This window comes from Microcaecilia unicolor, chromosome 6 (genome assembly GCF_901765095.1).
Source record: "Microcaecilia unicolor chromosome 6, aMicUni1.1, whole genome shotgun sequence".
Lineage (NCBI taxonomy): Eukaryota > Metazoa > Chordata > Amphibia > Gymnophiona > Siphonopidae > Microcaecilia > Microcaecilia unicolor.
The window spans coordinates 315,894,907-315,920,443 of record NC_044036.1 but is presented as its reverse complement, the minus strand read 5'-3'; the positions used below and the strand labels follow the sequence as shown (position 1 = coordinate 315,920,443).

At 43.0% G+C, this 25,537-nt stretch overlaps 1 protein-coding gene across 2 annotated transcripts in view; it reads right to left on the bottom strand.

The window, feature by feature from the left end:
* WBP2 (WW domain binding protein 2) overlaps nt 1-25,537 on the bottom strand; it is a 37,175-nt gene that overhangs the window by 8,068 nt on the left and 3,570 nt on the right. For both annotated transcript variants that reach the window (XM_030208240.1, XM_030208241.1), the window contains exons 2-6: nt 24,936-25,044; nt 18,191-18,326; nt 6,684-6,776; nt 5,672-5,779; nt 2,983-3,108 (exon numbers count right to left, since the gene is read on the bottom strand). In XM_030208240.1, coding sequence (XP_030064100.1) covers nt 2,983-3,108; nt 5,672-5,779; nt 6,684-6,776; nt 18,191-18,326; nt 24,936-25,044 — 572 coding nt within the window. The remainder of the gene's footprint in view (nt 1-2,982; nt 3,109-5,671; nt 5,780-6,683; nt 6,777-18,190; nt 18,327-24,935; nt 25,045-25,537) is intronic.

Sequence of the window (25,537 nt, the reverse complement as noted above, 5' to 3'; positions counted from 1 at the left end):
AAACCCATATTTTCTCTCCATAAAAAGGAGTTTGTAAATTCTTTAAAGCTTGTCTTCTCACTGCCTCAAGATCTTGATCAAAGATAAATGATACCAGTAACGTTTGTCTCTCAGTAACTGAGGTTGTAAATTCTTTAAAGCTAGTCTTCTCACTGCCTCAAGATCTTGATCAAAGATAAATGATACCAGTAACGTTTGTCTCTCAGTAACTGAGGTTAAAGATGTTTCCAGAATATCAGAGATATTCAATTCTCCTTGAGCTTGAGGTAAAGCTCGTAAAACCTCTTTATTCCTTTTATTAGGCAAATAATAAATCTTGTTCAACGGCGGAATGGTTTCAGCGGTAAATTTCAAATTTTCAATTAAGTATCGTTTAAATATTTCAAGAGGGGTATAAACTGGTGTTCGAGGAAAGTTCAACAATCGGAGATTTAACCTACGATTATAGTTTTCAAATTGTTCTATCTTTCGATGTAACAAGGTATTATCCTTAAATCAGTTGTACAGAAGTTTTTCAACTTATTAACATCAGTATTCAGAAGATTTATTTTTTCATTTATTTCTGTTTTCATCGTTACTAGCATTGTAGATAGATCTTGTATGGTACTCACTAAAGTCTCTATTTGGCCCGCGGAGTTCATCACAGTCTGATCCATTTGCTGGCGTTTATGCCAGACAGACTCCAGTGTAACCTCTGTAGTTGTTGGTTTCATCACGGGGAACAACGTTCGCCGGGACTCAGTTAGTTCACCGGCCTCAGGCCCCCGATGTGGTTGACTTCCTTCTCCTTTCTGGGTGGAAGTCCCGCCTCGCTGGTCGGGTCCGATTGGCTGCGGCGGTGGAGAATGAGTCGGAGGGGATAATGTTGTATCCAGTCACAGGGTCTCAGCGTCTCCTTGCGCTAGGGACTCAGCGGGAGATTCTCCGGCTTCTAGTATAGTGGATTGACTCTTTACGTATCTCTCCATGCTTGACTGCGCCGGCAATGAAGTTCTGGCCCACGGGGGACCGACCTTCACGGATCCCTTTCTTTTAGTATGAGGCATAATGTAAATCGAGGAAACAAGTAAGAATATTCCTTGAAAATGCAGTAAGCACAGACAGAACCTTCACGAGGGACTCAAGGTGCCGCCATCTTGCTCCCTTTTTGTCTACAAGCCTGATTTATCCATTTAAACTATACTTTGGCATGATGTATGCAAGTTCTTATTCCAGCTGACAATAAGTAGTAATACATTTTTTGTGTAGAAGAAAACTCAATAGTTAAAGGATCCTTTTACTACACTGCAGTATAAAGTGACCTTAGCACGCCCTTACGCAAGTTTTTCCTACTGCAGCAATCAAATGACCAATTTTCAAATTTGTTCAAAGTTCAAGTTCTGCTTTTTTATTTGATATACTGCCACAGTGTCATGCCATCAAGGTGGTTTACAATTCATAAAATGAAATAACAAAACACACAATAGAAAAGAAATCACAATCTTATAAGAAAAATATAGTACTATAGACAAAACAGTTACTACATAGGTACATACCGTTTATTGATTTATATACTGCTTACCTCACTGACAAATCGAGATGTTAGACTTATACCAACATATTTTGCTTTTAGAAAGGCCTTAAAGATATTTCTGTTTGAGTTACAATCTATCTGAAAATGTCTGAAACAATTTAGAGATGATAGCTTGTAATATACACTTTCTTTATATGTTGTAAGCACATTCTGTTTGTAAACTGCTCTGAATCCTTAGGGAGAGTTGGCCGTATATAAAACACGAATAGAAGTAGAATTTACTAAAAACTTGGAAAAAAAATACATAGGAAAGAAACGCCATTACATAAGACAAGAACAGGCACACAGAGACCATACACCAACACCACAGTGTTCTAAAATTAATCCTTTCATATCAACTATACAGAACATAAGAAGTAAATCAGTCAAACCTAGAGGCAATCTCCCTCCACAGGAACAGACTGCTATCGTCCCAAAAGAAAGTTCAAAAAGGTGAGTCTTCAGGGCTCTACGAAAGGAGGAATAGGAGGTGTCCAGCCAGAGGATGTTGATACCAGAAGCATAGCCAGGTTGTGATGCCAGGGGAAGCGCTGCGCGCACTGTGTAAGCACAACAGACTTCCTAAACAATAGGTGCCAGCGCAAGTCCATTTGGGAGAGCGGTTGCTCCCCTGGTACCCCACCTAGCTACACCTCTGGACTGTAAAGTCACAGGCAGTCATCAGTTTCTCTCAATCTTAATGGGCCTTAACCAAACACTTGTTACAATAAGCGTGTTCCAAGGGATTTGTTCCATTAATGGCATGTGCTAATGTTGTCAATAGCAGGCCACCATTAAAAAAACAAAAACCAGTTACCATGGCAGCACTTACTGACACCTATTTTGTAGGTGGTAAGGGCTCCCATGGTAATCCTATGCTAATCAGTTAGTGCGTGGTTATATGAACATGATAACTGATTAGCACAAAAACGCCCACTCTGCCCCCCGATATGCCCCCTCCATGATAAAATATTTGTTAGCACGTGGACAGCATGTGCAGATTGAGAACTTATTGCAGGACACCTGAGCACATCCTGTGGTAAACCCTTTTAAGCTGAGGTAAGCACACGCTAGTGCTTACTGCAGCTTACAAAAAAGGACCCCTAAATGATCTAATTACATAGATCTTACATTCCTTTGCCTTTTACTTGTGAAGGCAGCTTCATGTTACGTATTCTTAATTAATGAGTTACAATCCAATTCTTAACCTGTTCTTACCCTTTCAAAACGAGAGCCCAAGCTGCTTTTACTAAAGACAGAATAGCTTATGAACAAGAATGTGAGATTTGTGAGGAAAGATCCTGGCTAAGGCAGGTACTTCACTACAGTCTCCAAAGTGATAAAAAGAATGAATATATTACTAAAATGATTCCTTAAACATTTTTGACAAGGCAAACACCCCTTCAGTAATGCCAGAGATGGAAGCTGACCTGCAAGTGTGGAAGGCAGGTCTGGGGCGACGACTGGAGGAGGTTCCATGGGCCCAGGATAGGGAGGTGGTGGAGGGTGTATGTAACCCACAGCACCATTGACCATAGGTGGACCTGGGTAAAAATCTGCGAAAAAAGAAAAGGAACCTATCAGATTTTTAACAATTCAGAGGCAACTCTGGTAGGCACATTAGTAAGACTTATATGGTGTAAAACGTTATACAGTACTGCAGGGGCGTAGCCAGACCTCATGGTGGAAGGGGGCCAGTGCCCGAAGTTGGGGGGGGGGGCACATTTTGAGTGCTGCCCCGCAGCCACGCCTCGCTCCCCCCCTCACACCGCTTCCCCTCACAAATACCTTTGCTGGCGGGGGTCCTCAACCCCCACCAGCTGAAGCTTTCTTCAGTGCCAGTTTCCGGCGCAGCCACGTTCGCTCCCTGCCCCCTGCTCTTCTTGCTCCTCCTGTGCACGCTGAAGCTCAGCGTCAGTTTGCCCAGGAGGAGCAAGAAGAAAGAAGAGCAGGGGGCAGGCAGCGAAAGCGGCTTAGGCTGGCAGGGGTTGGGGATCCCCGCCAGCCAAACCAGGAGCCTGGACGAAATTTGTAGGGTCCCAGGCCCCCGTGGCCCCCCATAGCTACGCCCTTGCAGTACTGGCTAGGAGTCTCTAAAAGCACAACACAAGACAGTAGGAGGGAAGCCTAGTGGTTAGGAGCCAGGGCTCAAATCCCACCGATTATCTATTACGTTAGCTAAATCATTTAAGCCTCCATTTCCTCAGGTACAAATGTGAAAAGCAATTCTATAACGGGGCACACATGTGCAGTTATGTGCAACTTGCAAGAATAATTGCGCACCAAATAGTGTCACTTATGTGACCAAATGCACTATATGCTCTTCTACAAGGTGGCGCTTAAGTGTGAGGGAGCATACACATGGGTGGAGCGTAAGTGTGCCATGGTGTGACAGAGAATACCATAAGATCTTAAACCGACATGATGTTATACAATTGGCACTCAGTGCGCAGCATCAAGGTACTTAACGAGGCACCAAGATATAGAATTGCCCTTTTAGTGTTTGCTTAGTAGACCGACTGCCTAGAGAATGAGGTACCACCATTTTGAATGACAGCAGTGCTGGAGTCAGGAGTGGGTGGGCATTGCTCCCACCTTTTGTTTTTCTGGGTGGGACGGGAATGGAGATCCAGCATGATTTTTTTTTTTAAATGTCCCCAATCCTGTTACTGTATAATCCCAGTGGCGTAGCCACTGGTGGTGGGCAGGGCCCACCCACTTTCACTTCAGGCCCGCTCAGTGGCGACACACATCATTAGTGTAGCTGAAAAGTCCTTTCTAGAGTCCCTGAGCAGTCTCAACCCCACAGCAGTCAGCAGCATGTTTCCAGCTGCTGACGCTGGCACTCCCCCCACCTCCCACACATGCTCAGTTCAATTGGCATCCTTGTGCATGCATGATGGGGACATGCTGGTTGAACAGAGCATGCATTGGGGGGGGGGGGGGGGGTGATGTTGGTGGCTGGAAACACGCTGCTGATTGCCATGGGGATGAGAGCTCTGGAAAGGATTCTTCAGCTGGCAAGGTCTGGGGATCCCTGTCAGCCAAGGTATTCAACTTTACTGCCGGGGAGGGGGGGAGGGTAAGAGAGGAATGCAAGGGTCATGCTCACCTACTCCACCCCCAAGCCCACCCAAAAATTGAGGTCTGGCTAGGCTACTGTTCTGCTCATGCATCGACAGGAAGGGGACATTTTAGCAATAAACCGCAAATTACTGTGGTGGTTTGCGCAGTTTTTTTCCCACGACAGTGCACGCTTTTTATGCAGCAGCATCAGGGTGCTAAACTTTTGCGCTATACTCGACCATTAGCGCATGGTCTAATGCAAGCTTGCTGCATCAAACCCTTAGACTGTAAACCTCTGACACAGGGAAACGCCTACTGTACCTGGATGTAACACGCTTTGAATTATTACTGAAAAGGTGTGAGCTAAATCCAAATAAATAAGAAATCCTATAAACTGACCAAATATTTCTCATTATTAACAAAAATCCCTATAAGCTGTATTGCTGCAATTCACTACCCAAATAAAGAGCAGCACAGCTACATTTGAAAATCAGTTAATAGGTAATTGTAGCGTCTTTGCTTGGTCAATTGGCAGTATTCAGTGACACTGAACACACCACTATTATTATTAAAAAATCTTTTTATTGAATTATTAAAAAAACATAAGTAACAAAATTATACATAACTGAATGGAAGCGTACACATTCTTTCCCCTCTCCTTGGGCAGTACCTAACTGATGTATTATAAAGTCAGAATGTTAGTCTGGGGTCTTTGCTATTATGACTCCCCTCACAAACTAGTGTCATTAAACCAGAACAATTAAACCCCACTCCTCCTCCCCAACCCCAGGAGATCAATGAGTATCAGACATCTTATTTACCTCCTGTAACTGATTCAATACTTGACTATGGGGGGCCTTGGGGGATATCTTTTGTATATACGGATCCCATACAGATAAAAATCCTTTTTAGAGAGAATCTGGCCTCATAAGCTGCACAGCACTCTTTTAAAGTCTGTGAGTGCTGGGTTTCGGGTCTAAGCTGGCCCACAAACAAAGGCCAGACATTACGTTAAATATCCATTATCATTAAAAAAAAATCATAACCACTTACCAGTAGGGGGAAGTGGATATGGTTGGCCAACAGGAGGAGGAAAGGCATAGGCTCCATTTGGTACATAGGGGTAACCATAAGCACCATCAGGAATTTCACCTCTGGAGGCTACATAAAAAGATAAAGACAAGCATTTGAGATCAGATTCTACATTTCAAACATACAGTTGAGATCAATTCTTTTGATCCCCCACCCCACCTCCACTTTATCCCCACTGCAGGCAGTAAGAAAGACTTCCATCAACTATGAAAATTTATTTATCAGTTCTCAGGGTGGTTAATGGGAAAAGGAAATTAAAAATACAGGCAATAGTCAATAGTATTTCATGCTTACATTGGAAACATCAAGTGCAGGTCAGCAACTTTTAAGGAGACAATTCAGCAGGTTAGAGCAGTTTCCCAAACCTGTCCTAGTGACCCCAATGTCAAGTCATCTGATCAAAATATCCCCAATGAATAGGCATTCCTAATTAACATTTCAATGGGCTATTAGACATATACAATGCTCTACATATATACAAATGTATTCTTTGTAGAAATGATCTATTCAAGACTGGACAAATCATAGAATTAAGGAATTTCATATATTATGGGAAAAGGTTAAAAACATCAGAATGAAGAGGAGAAATTCAACAGAAGCCTCAAAAAGGTTGCTTTTTAACCTGGACTTGACTAGATTTGTATTCCAGGAGTATGGCACAGTAAAGTGGAAAGAATGGAGTCCTGAGATGGCGGTAAAAGTGATTTACCTAGTGAGTGGAGTTTATTTTAAAAAAAAAAAAGGAGGGGTGTAGGGAGAGGTAAAAGAAGAAGTAACAAGGAACTGCAGGAGGAACACATTTGTAGGCAGGTAGGCAAGAGAAACCAGAACTACATACAGGAAGTCAATGCACAAGATAAATTAGCATATGTGTAGATGCGTCTCATGTATAATAACAGATACCCTGAAAACCCAAATAGCTGTGGAAATACTAGGACAGTTTGGGATATCTAAGGTTAAAACACCAGAATACCTTGTGATGCTACTTGCATCATACGCTGGCCAAACTCAATAGCTCCTCCCGTCGTGAAGGTTATTTTAAATACTGCAGATGATTCCCACCCACCTGCGAGAGAAGAACCAACCAATTAAGGATAAGCCTTGCTGCAGTCTATGTTCTAAATATCATTTTCTTTAGTTTACCTTAAGATTTATTAGACCACTCTTGCACATCAATAAATATACATCATTGAAGATAAAGCAAATTGTCCAAGGCACGATTATATTACAATTAGATTACTGCAAATGTTTTGCATTTGGGTATTATAAGACTTAACTTCGGAATACTGCTGCCAAATTGATAACTGATGGAAACAAATAGCACATAGCAACTATTACAAAAAAGTACACTGGTTGCTAATATATGCATGTATTTTGTATAAGGTCTTATGTTTTTCTTTTAAAAATTTTGTTTGGGATGGCTTCAGCTTACATGGTTGGGAACTTACACTTTCATCTCCAAAAGTTGAATGTCATAAAGTTAGCTATGACCAGATTTTTATATGTACAGCTCCTCATTGTTGGAACGCACTTACTACTACTACTACTACTACTATTTAGCATTTCTATAGCGCTACAAGGCATACGCAGCGCTGTACAAACATAGAAGAAAGACAGTCCCTGCTCAAAGAGCTTACAATCTAATAGACAAAAAATAAATAAAGTAAGCAAATCAAATCAATTAATGTGAACGGGAAGGAAGAGAGGAGGGGGTAGGTGGAGGCGAGTGGTTACAAGTGGTTACGAGTCAAAAGCAATGTCAAAGAGGTGGGTTTTCAGTCTAGATTTAAAGGTGGCCAAGGATGGGGCAAGACGTAGGGGCTCAGGAAGTTTATTCCAGGCGTAGGGTGCAGCGAGACAGAAGGCGCGAAGTCTGGAGTTGGCAGTAGTGGAGAAGGGAACAGATAAGAAGGATTTATCCATGGAGCGGAGTGCACGGGAAGGGGTGTAGGGAAGGACGAGTGTGGAGAGATACTGGGGAGCAGCAGAGTGAGTACATTTATAGGTTAGTAGAAGAAGTTTGAACAGGATGCGAAAACGGATAGGGAGCCAGTGAAGGGTCTTGAGGAGAGGGGTAGTATGAGTAAAGCGACCCTGGCGGAAGATGAGACGGGCAGCAGAGTTTTGAACTGACTGGAGAGGGGAGAGGTGACTAAGTGGGAGGCCAGCAAGAAGCAGATTGCAGTAGTCTAAACGAGAGGTGACAAGGGTGTGGATGAGGGTTTTGGTAGAGTGCTCGGAAAGAAAGGGGCGGATTTTACGGATGTTGTAAAGAAAGAAACGACAGGTCTTGGCGGTCTGCTGGATATGAGCAGAGAAGGAGAGAGAAGAGTCAAAGATGACCCCAAGGTTTCGAGCTGAGGAGACAGGGAGAATGAGAGAGCCATCAACAGAAATAGAAAATGGGGGGAGCGGGGAGGTGGGTTTGGGGGGGAAAATGAGAAGCTCGGTTTTGGTCATATTTAATTTCAGGTGGCGTTGAGACATCCAGGCAGCAATGTCAGACAAGCACGCTGAAACTTTGGTTTGGATGCAAGGTGAGATATCAGGGGTAGAAAGGTAGATTTGGGAGTCATCAGCATAGAGGTGGTAGGAAAAGCCATGGGATGAGATTAATGAACCAAGGGAAGAAGTGTAGATAGAAAAGAGGAGGGGACCAAGAACAGAACCCTGGGGTACGCCGACAGGCAGAGGGATAGAAGTAGAAGAGGATCCACCAGAGTGAACACTAAAGGTGCGGAGGGAGAGGTAGGAAGAGAACCAGGAAAGGACAGAGCCCTGGAATCCAAGTGAGGACAGGGTATCGAGAAGTATGCTGTGATCGACAGTGTCAAAAGCAGCGGAAAGATCAAGAAGAATGAGGATGGAATATTGACCTCTGGATTTAGCCAGTAATAGGTCATTGGAGACTTTAGTAAGCGCAGTTTCGGTTGAGTGGAGAGGGCGAAAACCAGATTGTAATGGGTCAAGAATAGCATGTGAGGAGAGAAAATCAAGGCAGCGGCGGTGAACAGCACGCTCAAGTAATTTGGAGAGAAAAGGAAGGAGGGAGATGGGTCGGTAATTAGAGGGACAAGTAGGGTCAAGTGAAGGCTTCTTAAGGAGAGGTGTGACCACAGCATGTTTAAAGGCAGCAGGGACAGTCGCAGTGGAAAGTGAGAGGTTGAGAATGTGACAGATAAAAGGAATAAGAGTAGGAGAGATGGCATTAAGAAGGTGGGTGGGAATGGGATCAGAGGAACAGGTGGTACATTTTGAGGAAGAAAGGAGAAGTGAAGTTTCCTCAATAGTAACTTCAGGAAAGGAGGAAAGGGAATGAGGGGAAGGAGAGAGAGGGGAACGGACTAGTGGAGGGAGAGCTGGTGAGGTAGAGAAAGCAAGGTTTATCTTTTGAACCTTGTTGTGAAAGAATTCAGCAAGGGTCTGAGGAGATAGTGAAGGGGGAGTTGGGGGAGGGGGCACCTTGAGGAGAGAGTTCAATGTGGTGAAGAGAAGTCGAGGATTAGAGCCAAGAGAGTTGGTCAGTTGGATATAATAATCCTGTTTGGCACGTAAAAGAGCAGATTGGAAGGAGGTCAGCATGAACTTAAAGTGTAAGAAATCAGCAAGGGCCCGAGATTTCCGCCAGAGGCGTTCGGCGGAGCGGGTACAGGAACGTAGGTAGCGGATATTAGAAGTCAGCCAAGGTTGGGGTTTTGTACGCCTTACAGGGCGGGTCATCAAAGGTGCAAGAGTGTCTAAGGCAGAGGATAGAGTATTGTTGTAAGAAGAAACAGCCTCGTTGACAGACGTGGATGGTGCCACAGTAGAGAGGATAATATCTGTATTCTATCTAACTATGTGAAATTTTGCTAAATTGTGAAGACTTAGCTGTTGGAGCACACTTTATAATTTATGGGGTGTTGATTTTTGATTGAGTATTCTTGAGATCATTGTTGATATATGTAATATTGGGGCTCATTTTCAAAACAAGAGAAACGTCCAAAAAGCAGCACATAGCAACAGATAGACACTTTTTTTTTTGCCAATGTCCAAATTGTTATTTTCAAAACCCATTTTTAAGATGGCTTTCTATGCAGTTCGTGTGTAGTTCATCTAAATCTCAAGAGGGTGTGTTTTGGGCTGGCTTACGATGTAGACATTTTCCTGCAATAATGGAACATTGTAAAAATGTCCAGGGCAAAAAATAGGTTTTAGGCTGGACCTGTTTCAATAAAAACTAAGCACCAAAAAGGTGCCCGAACTGACCAGATAACTGCTAGAGGAACAAAGGAATGACCCCACCCCCCCTTAATCCTTCAGTGGTTACTAACCCCCTCCCACTTCCATAAGAGTTGAACGTGACAGTACATGCCAGACTCTATGACAGCTGTACATGTGATGGCCATTCCTCTTAGAGCAAGCAGGTCCCTGGAGTAGCCTAGTGGTTGGTGCTGTTGACTGTAGAGGAGAGCTAGGCCCATATCCAATTGGTACACTTGTGGTAGAAAGTGTGAGCCCTCCAAAAACCACAAAATACCTACTGTATATACATATAGGTGACACATGCAGGCTTAAAGGTATTGTAGTGGTGTACAGATGGGTATACTACATTTTTTTGCTATTCCTGGAGGGCTCACCATACAATGTAAAGGGGTTATGGGTGGGGGGGGGGGGGGATGTGTCACTGGGACCTTGTGTGTGACGTTCACTACAGTGCTCCCCTAGGCAGTCCCACTGCTATGCTGGGATGTCTGTGTGGCCAGTCCTTTAAGAATCATGGCCCCCGAACATCCTAATGGGTTATTTTTGTGCATTTTCCCCTAGGACATTTTTTTTTTACTACTACTACTTATCATTTCTATAGCGCTACTAGACAGTACACTTGAACATGAAGAGACAGTCCCTGCTCGACAGAGCTTACAATCTAATTAGGACAGACAAACAGGACAAACAAGAGATAAGGGAATATTAAGGTGAGGATGATAAAATAATGATATGAAAAGAGACACACTCAGCACAAAAACATCTAGAAAACAGCAATTTTCGAAATAAAAAGAGACGTCTTTATGGTTTGAAAAATCACAATGTTTGCCACTCGATTTTTGGAAGTTTTCAGCAAAACGTCCAAAATTGGACTTCGACGTCATATCGAAAATATATTGATTGATTGTAATTTGTTCTAAATCATTTTGACTTGTTTAGTGCCTTTGGTATTGTGTATTTTAAATGTTTTTATTGTATAATTATGACAATCAATGCATTTAAAGATTATGCAGTCTTTGAATTAAACTGGTAAAGCAGACAATAAGGGGACAATTCTATAAACTGGCACCACGATAGTATGTGCCGAGTGCTAGTTCCGTAAAATGGCATCTTAGCACATCCAAGCCATAATAAAAGACAATACTGTAGACCAGTGGTTCCCTGGTCCTGGAGGCACCCCAGCCAGCAAGATTTTCAGGATATCCACCATGAATATTCATGAGAGATTTGTATGCAGTCGAGGCAGTGCATGCAAATCTCTCTCATGAATATTCATGGTGGATATCCTGAAAACCTGACTCGGGGCCCATGTGGCCCATCAATCTAAACATTTGCTGAGCTGTGACTTGCTTGCTGCTTCATACCTGCGAGGCAAGTGCATTAAAGTCTCTGCTCATGTGTGGAAGAAAAGCTGAGCCTGTAAAGTATCAAGCAGGGCTCCTATATATTCCAGTTACTGGACGGAGAAGGTGGGACTTTGGGTAGTGTAGTTTATGATGAACCCTAGTAACTCCAACATCGGAATAGTTAGGGGCACTGACTGTTGCTCCCTCCTGCGATGTGCCCTTGATCAGCCAATAGTCCAGATAAGGAAACACATATACTCCCAGTCTGCACAAATATGCTGCAACTACTGCTAGAGGTGTGACCAGCAGAAGAAAGGAGGTTTTAATGCCCCTGTATAAGACGTTGGTGAGACCCCACCTGGAGTATTGTGTTCAGTTTTGGAGGCCGTACCTTGCGAAGGATGTCAAAAAAATGGAAGCGGTGCAAAGAAAAGCTACGAGAATGGTATGGGATTTGCGTTCCAAGATGTATGAGGAGAGACTTGCTGACCTGAACATGTATACCCTGCTAAATAGTAGTAGTAGTAGTAGTAGGAAAGGAGTAACAGGGGTGATATGATACAGACGTTCAAATATTTGAAATGTATTAATCCGCAAACAAATCTTTTCCGGAGATGGGAAGGCGGTAGAACGAGAGGACATGAAATGAGATTGAAGGGGGGCAGACTCAGGAAAGATGTCAGGAAGTATTTTTTCACGGAGAGGGTGGTGGATGCTTGGAATGCCCTCCCGCGGGAGGTGGTGGAGATGAAAACGGTAACGGAATTCAAACATGCGTGGGATATGCATAAAGGAATCCTGTGCAGAAGAAATGGATCCTCAGAAGCTTAGCTAAAATTGGGTGGCGGATCAGGTGGGGGGAAGAGGGGTTGGTGGTTCGGAGGCGAGAATAGGGGAGGGCAGACTTGTATGGTCTGTGCCAGAGCCGGTGATGGGAGGCGGGACAGGTGGTTGGGAGGCGGGAAAAACTGCTGGGCAGACTTGTATGGTCTGGGCCCTGGGAGAGACAGGTGCAAATCAAGGTAAGGTATACACATGAGTTTGTCTTGGGCAGACTGGATGGACCATGCAGGTCTTTTTCTGCCGTCATCTACTATGTTACCTTGGGAGCTGACATCAGGCCAAATGGCAAAATGCAATACTGGAAGAGGTGTTTCCCTATTCTGAATCTGAGATATTTTCTGTGACTGAGAAGTATCAAAATGTGGGCAGAGGCATCCTTTAAGTCCAGAGAGAATAGCCAATCTTTTTCCTGAATCATGGGGAAAAAGGTGACCAGGGAAATCGTTCTTAACTTTTCTTTGATCAGGAATTTGTTCAGGGTCCTTAGGTCCAGGATGGGGTTGAAATCCTCCATCTTTTGGGTACAAGGAAGTACCTGGAATAGAATCCCTTCCCTTCTTCCCCTGGTGGCATGGGTTTGATTGCATTGGCCTGTAGAAGGGCAGAGATTTCTTCTACAAGTACCTGCTTGTGCCGAGAGCTGATGAACGATGCTCTCAGTAGGAAATTTGGTGGTCTTTGACGCCAATGCAGGGCGTAACCGAGATGGACTATTTGAAGAACTCACTGGTTGGAGGTTACAAGAGGCCACCTATGGTGGAAAAAGATTTAGACATCTGTCTACCAGTAGGCCATCCGGGATGGTTACTTCGAATGCAGCTATGCTCTCCTGGAGCCAGTCAAAAGCTTGTCCCTTGCTTTGACTAGGGAGCCAGATGGGGCTTCTGAGTCGGGACTGGTGAGGCCGAGAACGTTGGAACTGGGGGTTCTGGGCAGAGGCAGAGCAAGGTGGTGGTGGTGGAAACCTAAACCTTTGAGAGTAGTAAGGTCACCGCTGCCTAGGCCCACTTGGCCATGAGTCTGTGCATCTCTACACCCTACACTGCAAGTAGGCCCTGGGATTGGTCAGCATCCCACAGGAACAGGCCACAGAGCTTCGCCAGTTGATCAGTAAGCAGCTGGAGTATAGGAAGTATCTGGCCAAGGGCGCGTATGATTCTTTTGACATTGTATCCAGTGTCTGACATCGAAAGAGGTGGAGATCTTCTCAATGCTGGCTGGTGCATTCCCAGTGATAGTTAAGTCTTAGCAGCCATCGAAGTTGATGCTTCCGGTGCCAATGTTGATGTATCGTCCTCCTGCTGGATGTGCTGCTCTGTATCCTCAACTGCATTTGCAAACAGAGAGAACAAAAGTTAAGCTCATGATCAGACCCAAGTCACCCATGCACCAAGAGTGCGGGTCTGTGATGGAAAGCCCTTAATTATATTAGGCACAACTTTTGAAGCCACGTAGAGGTCTTCTTGGACATGATGAAAAGAACTGTGGCCAAATTAAACTCCTCAATTGTGAACAGTAAAAAAGGGGGCAGCGTTCAAATTGTTCCGGCCTAAACAGGCCTAGAAACGTGCGAAAAAGAAAGGAAACAGCCCAATACACTATAAAAATTAAAGGGAAACAAAATTAAATAAAGAGGAAGGGAAAATAACCACAAGAGGGACAAAAATACCCATATGGGAAGGCACTGCAAATTAGAGAAAATATGCAGAAAATTAGAGAAGAGAACACAATGACTATCCTCCCTGCTCCGCGGGAAAATGAAGACTGAGGGAGTCACGTTCACGCATTGGACGGGAAGGCACCAGCGCCTGCGCAGTGGGACACTGCTATAAGTTATATTAATCTTGACTCTATCAGAAGATGTCACCCAGCTGTGAGAATATAACTGGTGTGTTTGTCCTCGGAGAAAGCACTAAACCACAAATAAATAATCACTTTAAATTATTTGATATATTAACCCACCCCAAGTGCATTATTGCAGGAAGGAGGAAAATAAAATGAACTAAATAACTTGATTATGGATTTTGCCAAACTGAGAAACTGATTCTTATAAGTACAAAGCGATGCACCTAAGGAAAATACTAACTATATGTACATAATGTTTGGTTCAATAGCTTTAAAAAATTGCTCTACCCAGGACACACCACCCAAGACACAGACTTTGCAGCCACTATGGATGATACTGAATGCGGCTATCAAAAAACAAAATAGAATCTTAGGAGCTATTAGGAAAGGAAGGGAGAATATATATCTTTCTACCTCTCTACAGGCCAATGGTGCAACTGCACCTAGAAGTATTATGTGCAGTTCTGTAGCCCTCCCCCTCCATCTCAAAAAAAAAAAAAAAAAAAGACATTTTGAAATTAGCAAAGGGTTATCATTGAGGGACTTATGACCACAAACTATATGACTGAAATGAATCTCTGGAAGATTCTATATTATATAGAGAATTAGACAGATAAGTACACCTTTTAAAGGATTGCTGACATTTAATACATTTTGTCGGCAAAGTGAGGAAGGCTTTTATGCCAATGATGCCAGTTTCAACTCCGAAGGGTTTACATTACCTGGAGCTCAATTGAGGCTTTTTCCTTCCATTTTTTTGCTCGTTTTCTATATTAGATGTAACTACTTTTGATATTATTACGGGGAAAGGTGTTTAAATGTCCTGAAATTAGGAAAGGTACCGAAAAGGGCCACAAAAACGATAAAGGGGATGGAACAGTTCCCTATGAAAAAATAGCATGGAGAGACAACCTAAAGGTAGAATGTAGAGTGGAATATGTATTTACCCTTTCAAACAGTACTAAGACTAGGGGCACTTTATGAAATTAACAGGTAATGAACGGGGTTAAAACAAATGGAAACGTTGTCATTATTGTTGACTTTGTGCTGTTGGATGTATTCAAGACATCTAGCATATCTGGGTTTAAAAGGATTTGGACAATTTCGTAAAGGAAAAGTCCATAAACAATTATTTCCTGACATGGGCTAAGTCAGTACTTATCACTGGGAGTGGTCAACAAGTAGTTTATGTACAATTTCAGATCTGCAAGGTACTTCTTAGTGACTGGCCACCCTCAGAGACAGGATACTGGGCTTGATAGACCTTTGGTCTGATACCACACAATATGTCTTTTGTTTCAGTTCAAATTCAAAACTGTATGTTATTATACAGTCCTTACTATATCTGATAACCAAACTTCCCATTACTTCCTTATCTCATACACACTTTTGTTTCATAGACTGATAGTGTACAAATAAATGCTTGAATTAAGCCCCAATCTATAATTGTCAAAAAACACTGACACTACAAAAAGTTCAAGAATTACCATGGAAATTCATCTTTTCATCGTAAATGTATTGCTATTTTTTTCTCTCCTCTCTACCCTTTTCAGAAACCGTCATGGAAGGGGCCCTGCTGGTACAGTGACAAGCGGCAATCCACCACTGCCACTTGCCTTGCAACAGCTCATCATAACTATAATCCCAGAGTTAACCGCTGCCCATTAGTATTAGTGTATAGATGTGCAAATGAACCAAAATGTATTTAACTCATTTAGAGGGATAAAAAAAAACAAATTCTACTGCCTCTTTGGAAACAGTATTAGGTTAAAAAATAAAAAAAAGTCTATGCACATGAAAAGCAATATCCAAAAGAATGAAAATCCCCATCAGTATCAAATAACCCTGGGCCATCAAAGAGATCCAGGTTTCCCTAATTAAACAAAGAATGGCCAGATGGAAATGATGCTGCAATCCTATACTAAACAGTGGTAGGAACAAGGAGTCTTCTCCGCTAATTAGACTTCTTCTTGACTAGCAGGCCTACTTTCCTCCTTCCCCTGTTAGAAACAGGTTCAATGGCAACTTGAGATTTATTCTATAACAAAAGTATTTCAATTCTATGGCACATTTACATTTCAGCACATAAAACTATTTTACATTATACAAAAAAAAGTACTTTTACAACATTTCTGATGTGTCCGATATTTTATCCTTCTTGCCTTTTATTCTTTTCTCTACTTTAGTTTTCACATTAAAAAAACAAAAACAACTTTTCATTGCTTCCTTCCTGTGCTGTAACTATCTTGTTCTTTTCTGAAGGTGTCTTGTCATCTGTCTCCTCCTATTATTCTTTTCTCTCTTCTCTATCCTCCTTCTCCACCACTGCCAACTCCAGGCTCCGCTCATTCTGCCTTGCCTCACCCTATGCCTGGAACAATCTTCCTTTACCCATACGCCATGCCCCCTCCCTACCTATCTTCAAATCTCTGCTTAAAACTCACCTCTTCAATGCTGCCTTCAGCGCCTAACCACTTGAGAAATATAGAATGCCCCAATCTATCCACCCTATCAGATTAACTGTTCACTCGTCCTCTAGATTGTTCACTTGTCTTTAGATTGTTCTCTTGTCTTTTAGATTGTAAGCTCTTTGAGCAGGGACTGTCTTTCTATGTTTAAATTGTACAGCGCTGCGTAACCCTAGTAGTGCTTTAGAAATGTTAGTTAGTAGTAGTAGTAGTAGTGGTTTCTAATCCATATCTCCCAGGTCCACCCAGTGTTTCTTCTCATGAAGCTTCACTACTCAAACTTTGTATCCCTGGTATATTTTCCATTTTCTGCCCTCATCCCTACAAAACCTTTCCTTTTCTCTTTCCCCACTCAATCTCCAATTGTCTTTTCCCCTCCCCATACTCACCATCACCCCAGGCTAATCCCACTGCCCTCCCTTTCTCTCAGGTCAATTCTCTGTCTCTTTTCATCAACCCTTCTAACCCCCCTCCTATTCCTCCAAACTTTCTTCCCCTCCCCAGCAGCTCAGTCCACTTATTAGTCACCTTCCCACCCAGGTCAATTGCAGGAGGAGGAGCAGTGGTGCTTCATACCATATCTGCTTTTTCCTGCTGCTGATTTGCAGTTTTGCCAACTGGGACACTCTAGTGCAGTGGTTCCCAAGCCTGGTCTTGGAGGCACTCCAGCCAGTCAGGTTTTCAGGATATCCACAATGAATATTTACGAGAGAGATTTGCATGCAATGGAGTCAGTGCATGCAAATATCTATCATGAATATTCACTGTGGATTTCCTGAAAGCCTGACTGGCTGGGGTGCCTCCAGGACCTGGTTTAGGAACCACTGCTCTAGTGCCATATAGTTCAAACTGCTAGTTGCACTTGGGCTGTGGGAGGAAGTAGGTGCAGCATGAAGTGCTACTATCATCCTTCACTTCCTACATACATTGATTAACCCTTACCACACCTTGTGTCCCATGATTCCACAGGGATTCCTCTCAGAAAGGGGCATTTCATTGCAAAGGCAAGATTTTGCAGCCCTTACTGTAGAATCATGGGCGACACAAGACCCGTTATAATACTTGCTCTAACCATATGCTGTGGAAAAACAGTTGAACAATTCCACTGTCACACACTTTAGAAGAAAATAATATTGTGATAAGAACAGGGGGAGGGGAGTGGTGGGATCAGATGTTGAGCTGTTAAACATGTTAAGAATAGGGGGGGGGGGGGGGATGGTTATGAGGCTGTTCTTTTACTGTTAAAATATATACTAACTTTCCTAAATGTAAATATTGATGTATTTTATTTCTTCAGTGCACAGTATCAATTACAACAGTGCACATTACATGCTGTATTACTTATTGCAGTTGTTAAATGCTGAGAATATGTCTCTTACAGTAGAAGAGTGTTATTGTTCACATTTACCTTAACATGCTCATATTGCAAAGGCTTCAACATATCTTGCAGTCTAACAACAAGATTCCAACCCAGATTTACCTTCCATTGAACTCAAAACAGAGGAATGTTTATGGCGATTTGAAAAAGGTAGTTTAGAACTATTATATTTGATTTTTTTCACTGCTGTGCACAGCACACACTTTTGAACATAGGCATAAAACATACTTATTCTTGAATAATTCACAAGGATTGTGTCATTTTCACATCATACAAACAGATTGCTAGAAAAAAAGTGGATGCATTAATGTCACAGCTGCCCTGGGTTCTTTTTGCAGCGTTGAAGTATACATACCACCTGGTTCTGCCTTCACAGCGCCCTTGATGTAGTTTGCACCAAAGACAGGTTGTTTAATCTCACAGTCTTTCATTAGATAAAATGGCATCATAAAAGACTGCATGAAATCCTTTCCTTTGGACACAAAAATAATCTGCAGGTAATTGGAATGAAAAAAATTCCATTAAGAGATCAACTATTTGCCATCTTTTATCACTCCTACAACTCTAAAATCAATCAACATAACTGCAAAATAACAATGGTATATGAAGTATAATGTGCAAGAATTATTTTACTATAAATAATTATGGTGGTAGCGCTTTCATAAATGTAAATAATTGCCACCCTTTTCAGAGAGCACTTCTTAAACAGACACAGGAAGTGAACTGAAAAGTGTTTGTATTCATTTTCAAACATAGCCTTCTTTCACCTTGTAACTAGACATGTAAATCTCCTGGAAATTATAAAGTGAGAAGCAAAAAGAAGAACACAAGACATAGAAAAGTGAGAAAATTATTATGCTTGAGCATCAATAGTCTGCATGCTATTGATGACCTTTCAGTGTCCCTGGATTTTCTCAAACCTTCTCCACTTTCCCACTGTCATTTGTAGATCACTCCTTTACCATTGCTGCTACCAGGAACCTGAGCTCACTTTCTATTCCATTTTCCTTCAGATCTTTTCTTTTACTTACCCACCTCTTTATTTTACATTTCAGTGCTTTTGTGTTTCATCCCCTCTACCACCTCCTGTTCATCTTCATTCCTGTGCTTTTCCCAAATGACGTCAGAAGAAGGCGGAACACAGCGAAGGGAAGGCTAGAGACGTCGGAAGCGCCGCCTCCTTCACTGACACTGCGCTGCTGGACCGCCACGGAGGTAAATTTAAAAAGAAAAAAAAGAAAAGGGATGTTGGTGGGAGAGAAGAGGGCGAGCAGTTGAACAATGGGAGCGGGAGGGCAGGGGAGAGACAAGCATGGATGCGAAGGGGGAGGGGAGAAGAGGGCGGGCCAGGCCAACTGGGACATGATGGGAGTGGGAGGACAGAGAAGAGAGGAGCATGGATGCAAGGGGGGGTCATGGAAGGGAGAGAGGGGAATTGCTGGATAGGGATTAATGGAGGGTGACAGAGGAGCATGGATGGGAGGGGCAGGGCTCAGGGAGAGAGGGGAATTGCTGGATAGGGAATTAGGGATGAATGGAGGGGACAGAGGAGCATGGATGGGAGGGCAGGGCTCAGGGAGAGAGGGGAATTGCTGAATAGGGATTAATGGAGGGGGACAGAGGAACATGGATGGGAGGGCAGGGCTCAAGGAGAGGTGAATTGCTGGATAGAGAATTAGGGATGAATGGAGGGGACAGAGGGGAATTGTTGAATAGGGATGAATGGAGGGGACAGAGGAGCATGGATGGGAGGGGAGGGCAGGGCTCAGGGAGAGAGGGGAATTGCTGGACAGGAATGAATGGAGGAGGCAGGGGACAGAGGAGCATGGATGGGAGGGCAGGGCTCAGGGAGAGAGGAGAAATTGCTGGACATAGAGGGGAGGGAAGAGAGATGAAGGAGATGAAATGAGGGAAAAGGAAGAGAGGAGAAAAACTGCACATGGATGAAGAAAATAGGCAGAAGCTGAGGACCAGAAATGAAGAAAGGAGGAAAGGAAAGAAATAAATGGAAAGGAAGCCCTGGAAATAGAGTTAAGAGGACAGATAGCAGCAGAATCAGATACTGGGCCAGCATGATCAGAAAAAGAAAGTCACCAAACAAAGGTAGAAAAAATCATTTTATTTTCATTTTAGTGTTTGGAATATGCCCACTTTGAGAATTTACATCTGCTATCTTATTTTGCAATGTATAGCAATTTGTTTCTAAGAATATTGCTGACAATTCCTGTCAGTGTGGCAAGTGGTGAGCGATCATTTTCACTGGGGGGGGGGGGGGGTGGGGGGAGAGAGGGAGGGCCACCGCCGCCAACTGATAGTCTGCAGGGGGGCGCCAGAGACCCTAGGCACGGCCCTGGCCAGCATGGTAAAACTTCCATGCTATTTAGCATGGGTCAGAGACAGAGGGGACGTGGACAGCTTGACATGGTCAAGGATGCCGGGTACATTGATCATGTGTTAAATATCTGCCTTGTCTGGTAAATGCAGTGTAGATGCTAGCTATGACCCTAACATATACCACACAGGCACTCTGGGATGCACTGGGCAGGGATAAATACCATATAAGGAGTTCTTTCTTTTTCTTATATGGTGCTTAGCCTACCCAGTACATTCCAGAAAGCACTAGGCAGGGTCTGGATACCACCATTTTGTTCCAGGCGGGCCAAAGGCAGGAGGTGTTGCTCCTGCCCTCTTGCCTCCATCTTGTAAAGGTACAGGGAGAGGTGGTCAGGACCGGGGGGGGGGGGGGTGTGGCGGGGGGGGGGGGGGGGGAAAGAGGAGGAAGGAATCTGGTTTACTGGACCACCAGGGATATTTTTTTTAATTTTTTTTTTTTTTTTGGGGGGGGGGGCCTCATAGTAGAGCTCAGCTGGGAGGATCCTGGGAGATGAGAGGTAGGAAGCACAAACTGGCAGCCTTTGCAGCTGCTGGCTTGTGTTTCCCTCCTCCAACAGCTCCAGAGCAGCCGTAAAATTTAAATGCGAGGTGAACAAATTACACTATATAGTTTGAGTCTTTATGAATTTTAAATTTTATATTAAAAATTTGCTTATTAAATTACAACTGTTCTGGAGCTGTGCATCCCCCGGAATGCTCATTAGAGTAGTAATGAGCTCATTGTAACACATTTTCATGGGCTTCTCAGTGGCTGCTGATGGCACACGTTAAAGCCATGAAAACCTCTTTGTGCATTACTAGAAAATAATCACTTGCTTTAGACTGCAAACGTTAACACATTAAGATTGTGCATCTGGCCCTAGGTCTGGCCAATGGTTGGCAGCTGGATAGGCTCATGCTGCTCACTTAAGTTAACTGAAAAAAGCAGATGGTAGATACAGAGATAAATGTTGGGGAAAAGCAACAGAATTGTGGAGGTAAGGAGTAAGAAAGGGAAAAGCACAGGAATGAAGATCAACAGGAGGTGGTAGAGGGGATGAAACACAAAAGCACTGAAATGTAAAATAAAGAGGTGGGTAAGTAAAAGAAAAGATATGAAGGGAAATGGAATAGAAAGTGAGCTCAGGTTCCTGTAGCAGCAATGGTAAAGGAGTGATCTACAAATGACAGTGGGAAAGTGGAGAAGGCTTGAGAAAATCCAGGGACACTGAAAGGTCATCAATAGCAAAACCTCTTTATTGCTTACACTTGCAATAACATGTGATACCCAAGGAGTGATCTAACCATTGTTCCAATATAATAAGATAAATAAATCCCTACCAAAACAAATGCATCCTAAGAATATTCATAAAAATATTACAGGTATTTCTGATTCTGAAGCTATATTACTCATTTAAAGAAACTAGAGCAATATATACCGAGTATTTTGATATTTAAAGAACAGTTTCACACATATATATCAACAGTCACATTTTTTCCAGCCTATGTATTCCCTCCTCATAATTTTTTCACTTCTTTATACCCTATCATATAACATACTCACCTACGCACACTGCAAAATTAAATGAATGCAAGACAATTAATATATAGGGTATTCTTGGTGTTTTGGCTGAGTAAGATATAGGGTGAAGATATAAAATAAAAGGAAAAATTTGGTCTTACCTGCCAATTTTCTTTCCTCGAGTCCTACTAGACCAGTCTAGATGAATGGGTTATATCCTCCTATCAGCAGATGAAAACAGAGAACAAATGCTCCTGAACCCTGCATAGGGCACTGCACAACTAGCCTCACTTCGATTTTAATCTACAACAAAGCAAAATGTGGACCTTCCCTAAATATATTTTAGCTGGTGGTGGGGGTGAGGGGTCCAATGGCTTCCACTCCAGTTGGAAACCCCAAAGACCCCTAAATCAAACTGCAAAACACTAAACCAAACAGAACTAACCAGGGTGCGACTCTGAACTGGTCTGACAGGACTCACAGAAAGAATTAACAGGCAAGACCAATTTTTTCCTTACTTATCCACCAAACTGGTCCAGATAAATGAGGATCTACATAGAATAGAATCATGAAAAACATGCTCTTAAGTATGCCAGACCCAAAGGAGGCCTTTTTGTCTGGAAAAAAATGTGATCTATAATGTTTAAGAAAGAATAAAGCTGACCATATAATCAGCCCTACATATCTGAGGGAGACAATGTTACAATACAAACTATTGCACATGAAACTGCTGCACTTCATGTCAACTGAACTCTCAGTTGCTTGAGCACCGACTACCCTTGAAGTACCCTAGGTGAGAGATCAACTTCTTGAGCAAGCATGCTATCTATTTCTATGTGACCCCCCCCCCCACACCTTTCTTTGCCCCTCCATGCAGGAGGGCCAATATGCCCTATGCACATCCAGTGAAGAATTCAAAATTGCTCTCTGCAATCTCCCCCCCCCATATACCTCATCATGATTCTGGGATGGTCTGCAAAGCTACCACCAAAAACCACTCTGGAACAAAAGCAAGAGCAATCAAGGAAGCTAGGGTCTCCTTAGAGACTGATCCCCACAAATGGCCAGCAACCCAGCCCTTTCCTGGGACACTGAAGGACAGCCTAGGAGTCAAAACCCCAGCTTCCCAGGCCTGACTCCTACGACTGCCAAGCAACACTAAAAAAATGATACACCACCTTCCCCCCTCCTCCCCAGATTAGCGCTGCCTGGTCCTCAGGCCTGAAGCTAATCCAGAGCAGATTCATCAGAACTACCCTTCACTCACATGGTGCCACCACTGCAAGCATGTGTGCTTCTTCCCTCTTCGATATTACTGCCACTACACCACTGCTGCTCAAATTTGGCACACCACAACTCCCTTCAGTACTTATAACATATGTTTCCTATGGCTTAACAGCTCCCGGCTCTCTCTTTCTTTTCCAAACTGGCTGGAATGGACTTGCTGCAGCCAGCACATCTGCTTCCCACAGGGCTTCAAACACAACAGCTGCTCACAACCTCATTGCAGCCTTCTGGTTATTCCGCTTACTTTTTTTTCATGAGGCTAAGGTACTCTTTTTAGAAGCTGTATTCATGCTTTGGATGTCTGAAAACTGGCATTTAGACAGCATCGCATGGACATTCAAATGCGGATTTTATAAAGCCAGAACATAAGTAATGCCACACTGGGAAAAGACCAAAGGTCCATCGAGCCCAGCATCCTGTCCACGACAGCGGCCAATCCAGGCCAAGGGCACCTGGCGAGCTTCCCAAACGTACAAACATTCTATACATGTTATTCCTGGAATTGTAGATTTTTCCCAAGTCCATTTAGTAGTGGTTTATGGACTTGTCCTTTAGGAAACCATCTAGCCCCGTTTTAAACTCTGCTAAGCTAACCGCCTTCACTACATTCTCCGGCAACGAATTCCAGAGTTTAATTATGCGTTGGGTGAAGAAAAGTTTTCTCTGATTTGTTTTAAATTTACTACACTGTAGTTTCATCGCATGCCCCCTAGTCCTAGTATTTTTGGAAAGCGTGAACAGATGCTTCACATCCACCTGTTCCATTCCACTCAATATTTTATATACCTCTATCATGTCTCCCCTCAGCCGTCTCTTCTCCAAGATGAAAAGCCCTAGCCTCCTTAGTCTTTCTTCATGGACATCTAAAATTACTGTATGTCCAAGGGAGTGTGGTCTGAGCATGTTTTGGGATGGGCTGGGCTAGAGAAGGGCCAGAAGATGGTCATCCAGCTCCAACTACAGAAGGGGAAGGGATGTCCATGTTCAAAAAGATGGATGTTCGTAGTTAGACCTGGTACTTGGCATGTCCAGGTTACAGAAAGGTGCTCCGTTTGAGCATTTCTCTATTGAATGGAGTAAGAGAAATCACAGATATTTTCCGGTTTCTGGAGGGTCCAAAATTTATACAAAAACAACAACAAATAAAAGATTAGAAAAAGCTGCAGCAGAACTAGCAACCTCTGGATCTCCGCCCTTGTTCTCAGCTGGCTGCTCTAACCATTAGGCTATTCCTTCACATGGATGTTTTAGTGGATGTCTGCTAAGACATCCAGGTCCCTCATTTTGCCCCATTCATAGTTGGACGTTTCAGTCTGTACAATGGTTGCTCATGTTGGACATAGCCAGAACTTGGACATTTCTTTTCATGTATTTTAGAACAGGCTGTATGTCAGCAGGTCCAGTTCTAAAATGCATGAGACATGGACACCCATATCTGATGTACAGACTTGGACGCCCTTTCTGAAATTCTACTCCATATGTAAGGGGAAAAGGAAGGAATGGAAAGAGGAAACAGATGAACTGGGGCAACTCAGGAGTGGAGAGGGACCTGGAGTCCTCTAGGTTAATTATCCCTGGAGTTCAGTAGCAGAGCCAAAGGCCCAGAACATTGCCTATCCAGATCTTCAAATGGGTCCAGAAGTAAACCCCAGCACCAATCCAATCTTGCATTAGTGATGCCAATCTACCATGGGCTGCAGACAAGGAATAACTAAAAACAGATTGGCTGCACATCGCCCTCAATAGGGAGGGGTTCACAAGTATTTGTTTTCTGTCTTCATCTGCTGCTGAGGGGTATAACTCACTTATCTGGACTGGTCTGGTAGGTGAGGAGAAATGTTACAATTGTCAAAGCAGGGTGCTTAAACTATTAGAAAATAAATAAATCTACAACCAAGGTTGTGTCATTTCCACTTACTCTGTAAGGTGTAAGAAAAATGCTTCCTTTTTTGGTCCCTCTGAAAGCATCTTGTGTGATTTCCATATCACTGAATGTGATCTCAACATGGTCATATGTCATGAGAAGGCTTGAAGAAACAAAATATTTTTTATCAAGTAGTTGCCCCAAATAGTAAATTGCATAAAATGAGACAGATGTGTTGGAAGCAGCAGATGAAAGGAAAACAGGCTCCAGTATGTATGACATTAGTGCTAAACATCGACTGTAGAGCTATGTTGCACATCCCACAAAAAGGTGACAAAACTGTTCTCAAAACATCAACAGGATTACTCCAAAAGGAAAGCTATAATACCAGTCTAAACACACATGCAATGCAAAGGAGGTCCAAACTTTCAAAGATCTAGGATGGCACAAAAGCATTGTTTTCTTTCTGATCTTTCCTGATCTGATGTGAAAACTTTATACCTGTATATACATAAACATGCAAGCAGAACTCACAGAAATTAGACCAATAGTCATCCAGGGTTAAACAAAACCTACTGATTCTGTTTGTGTGATTCTAAACTGATCTTACATTAAAATAAGCCATTATAAGGGCATGCAAAAGGTTTTCCACTAAG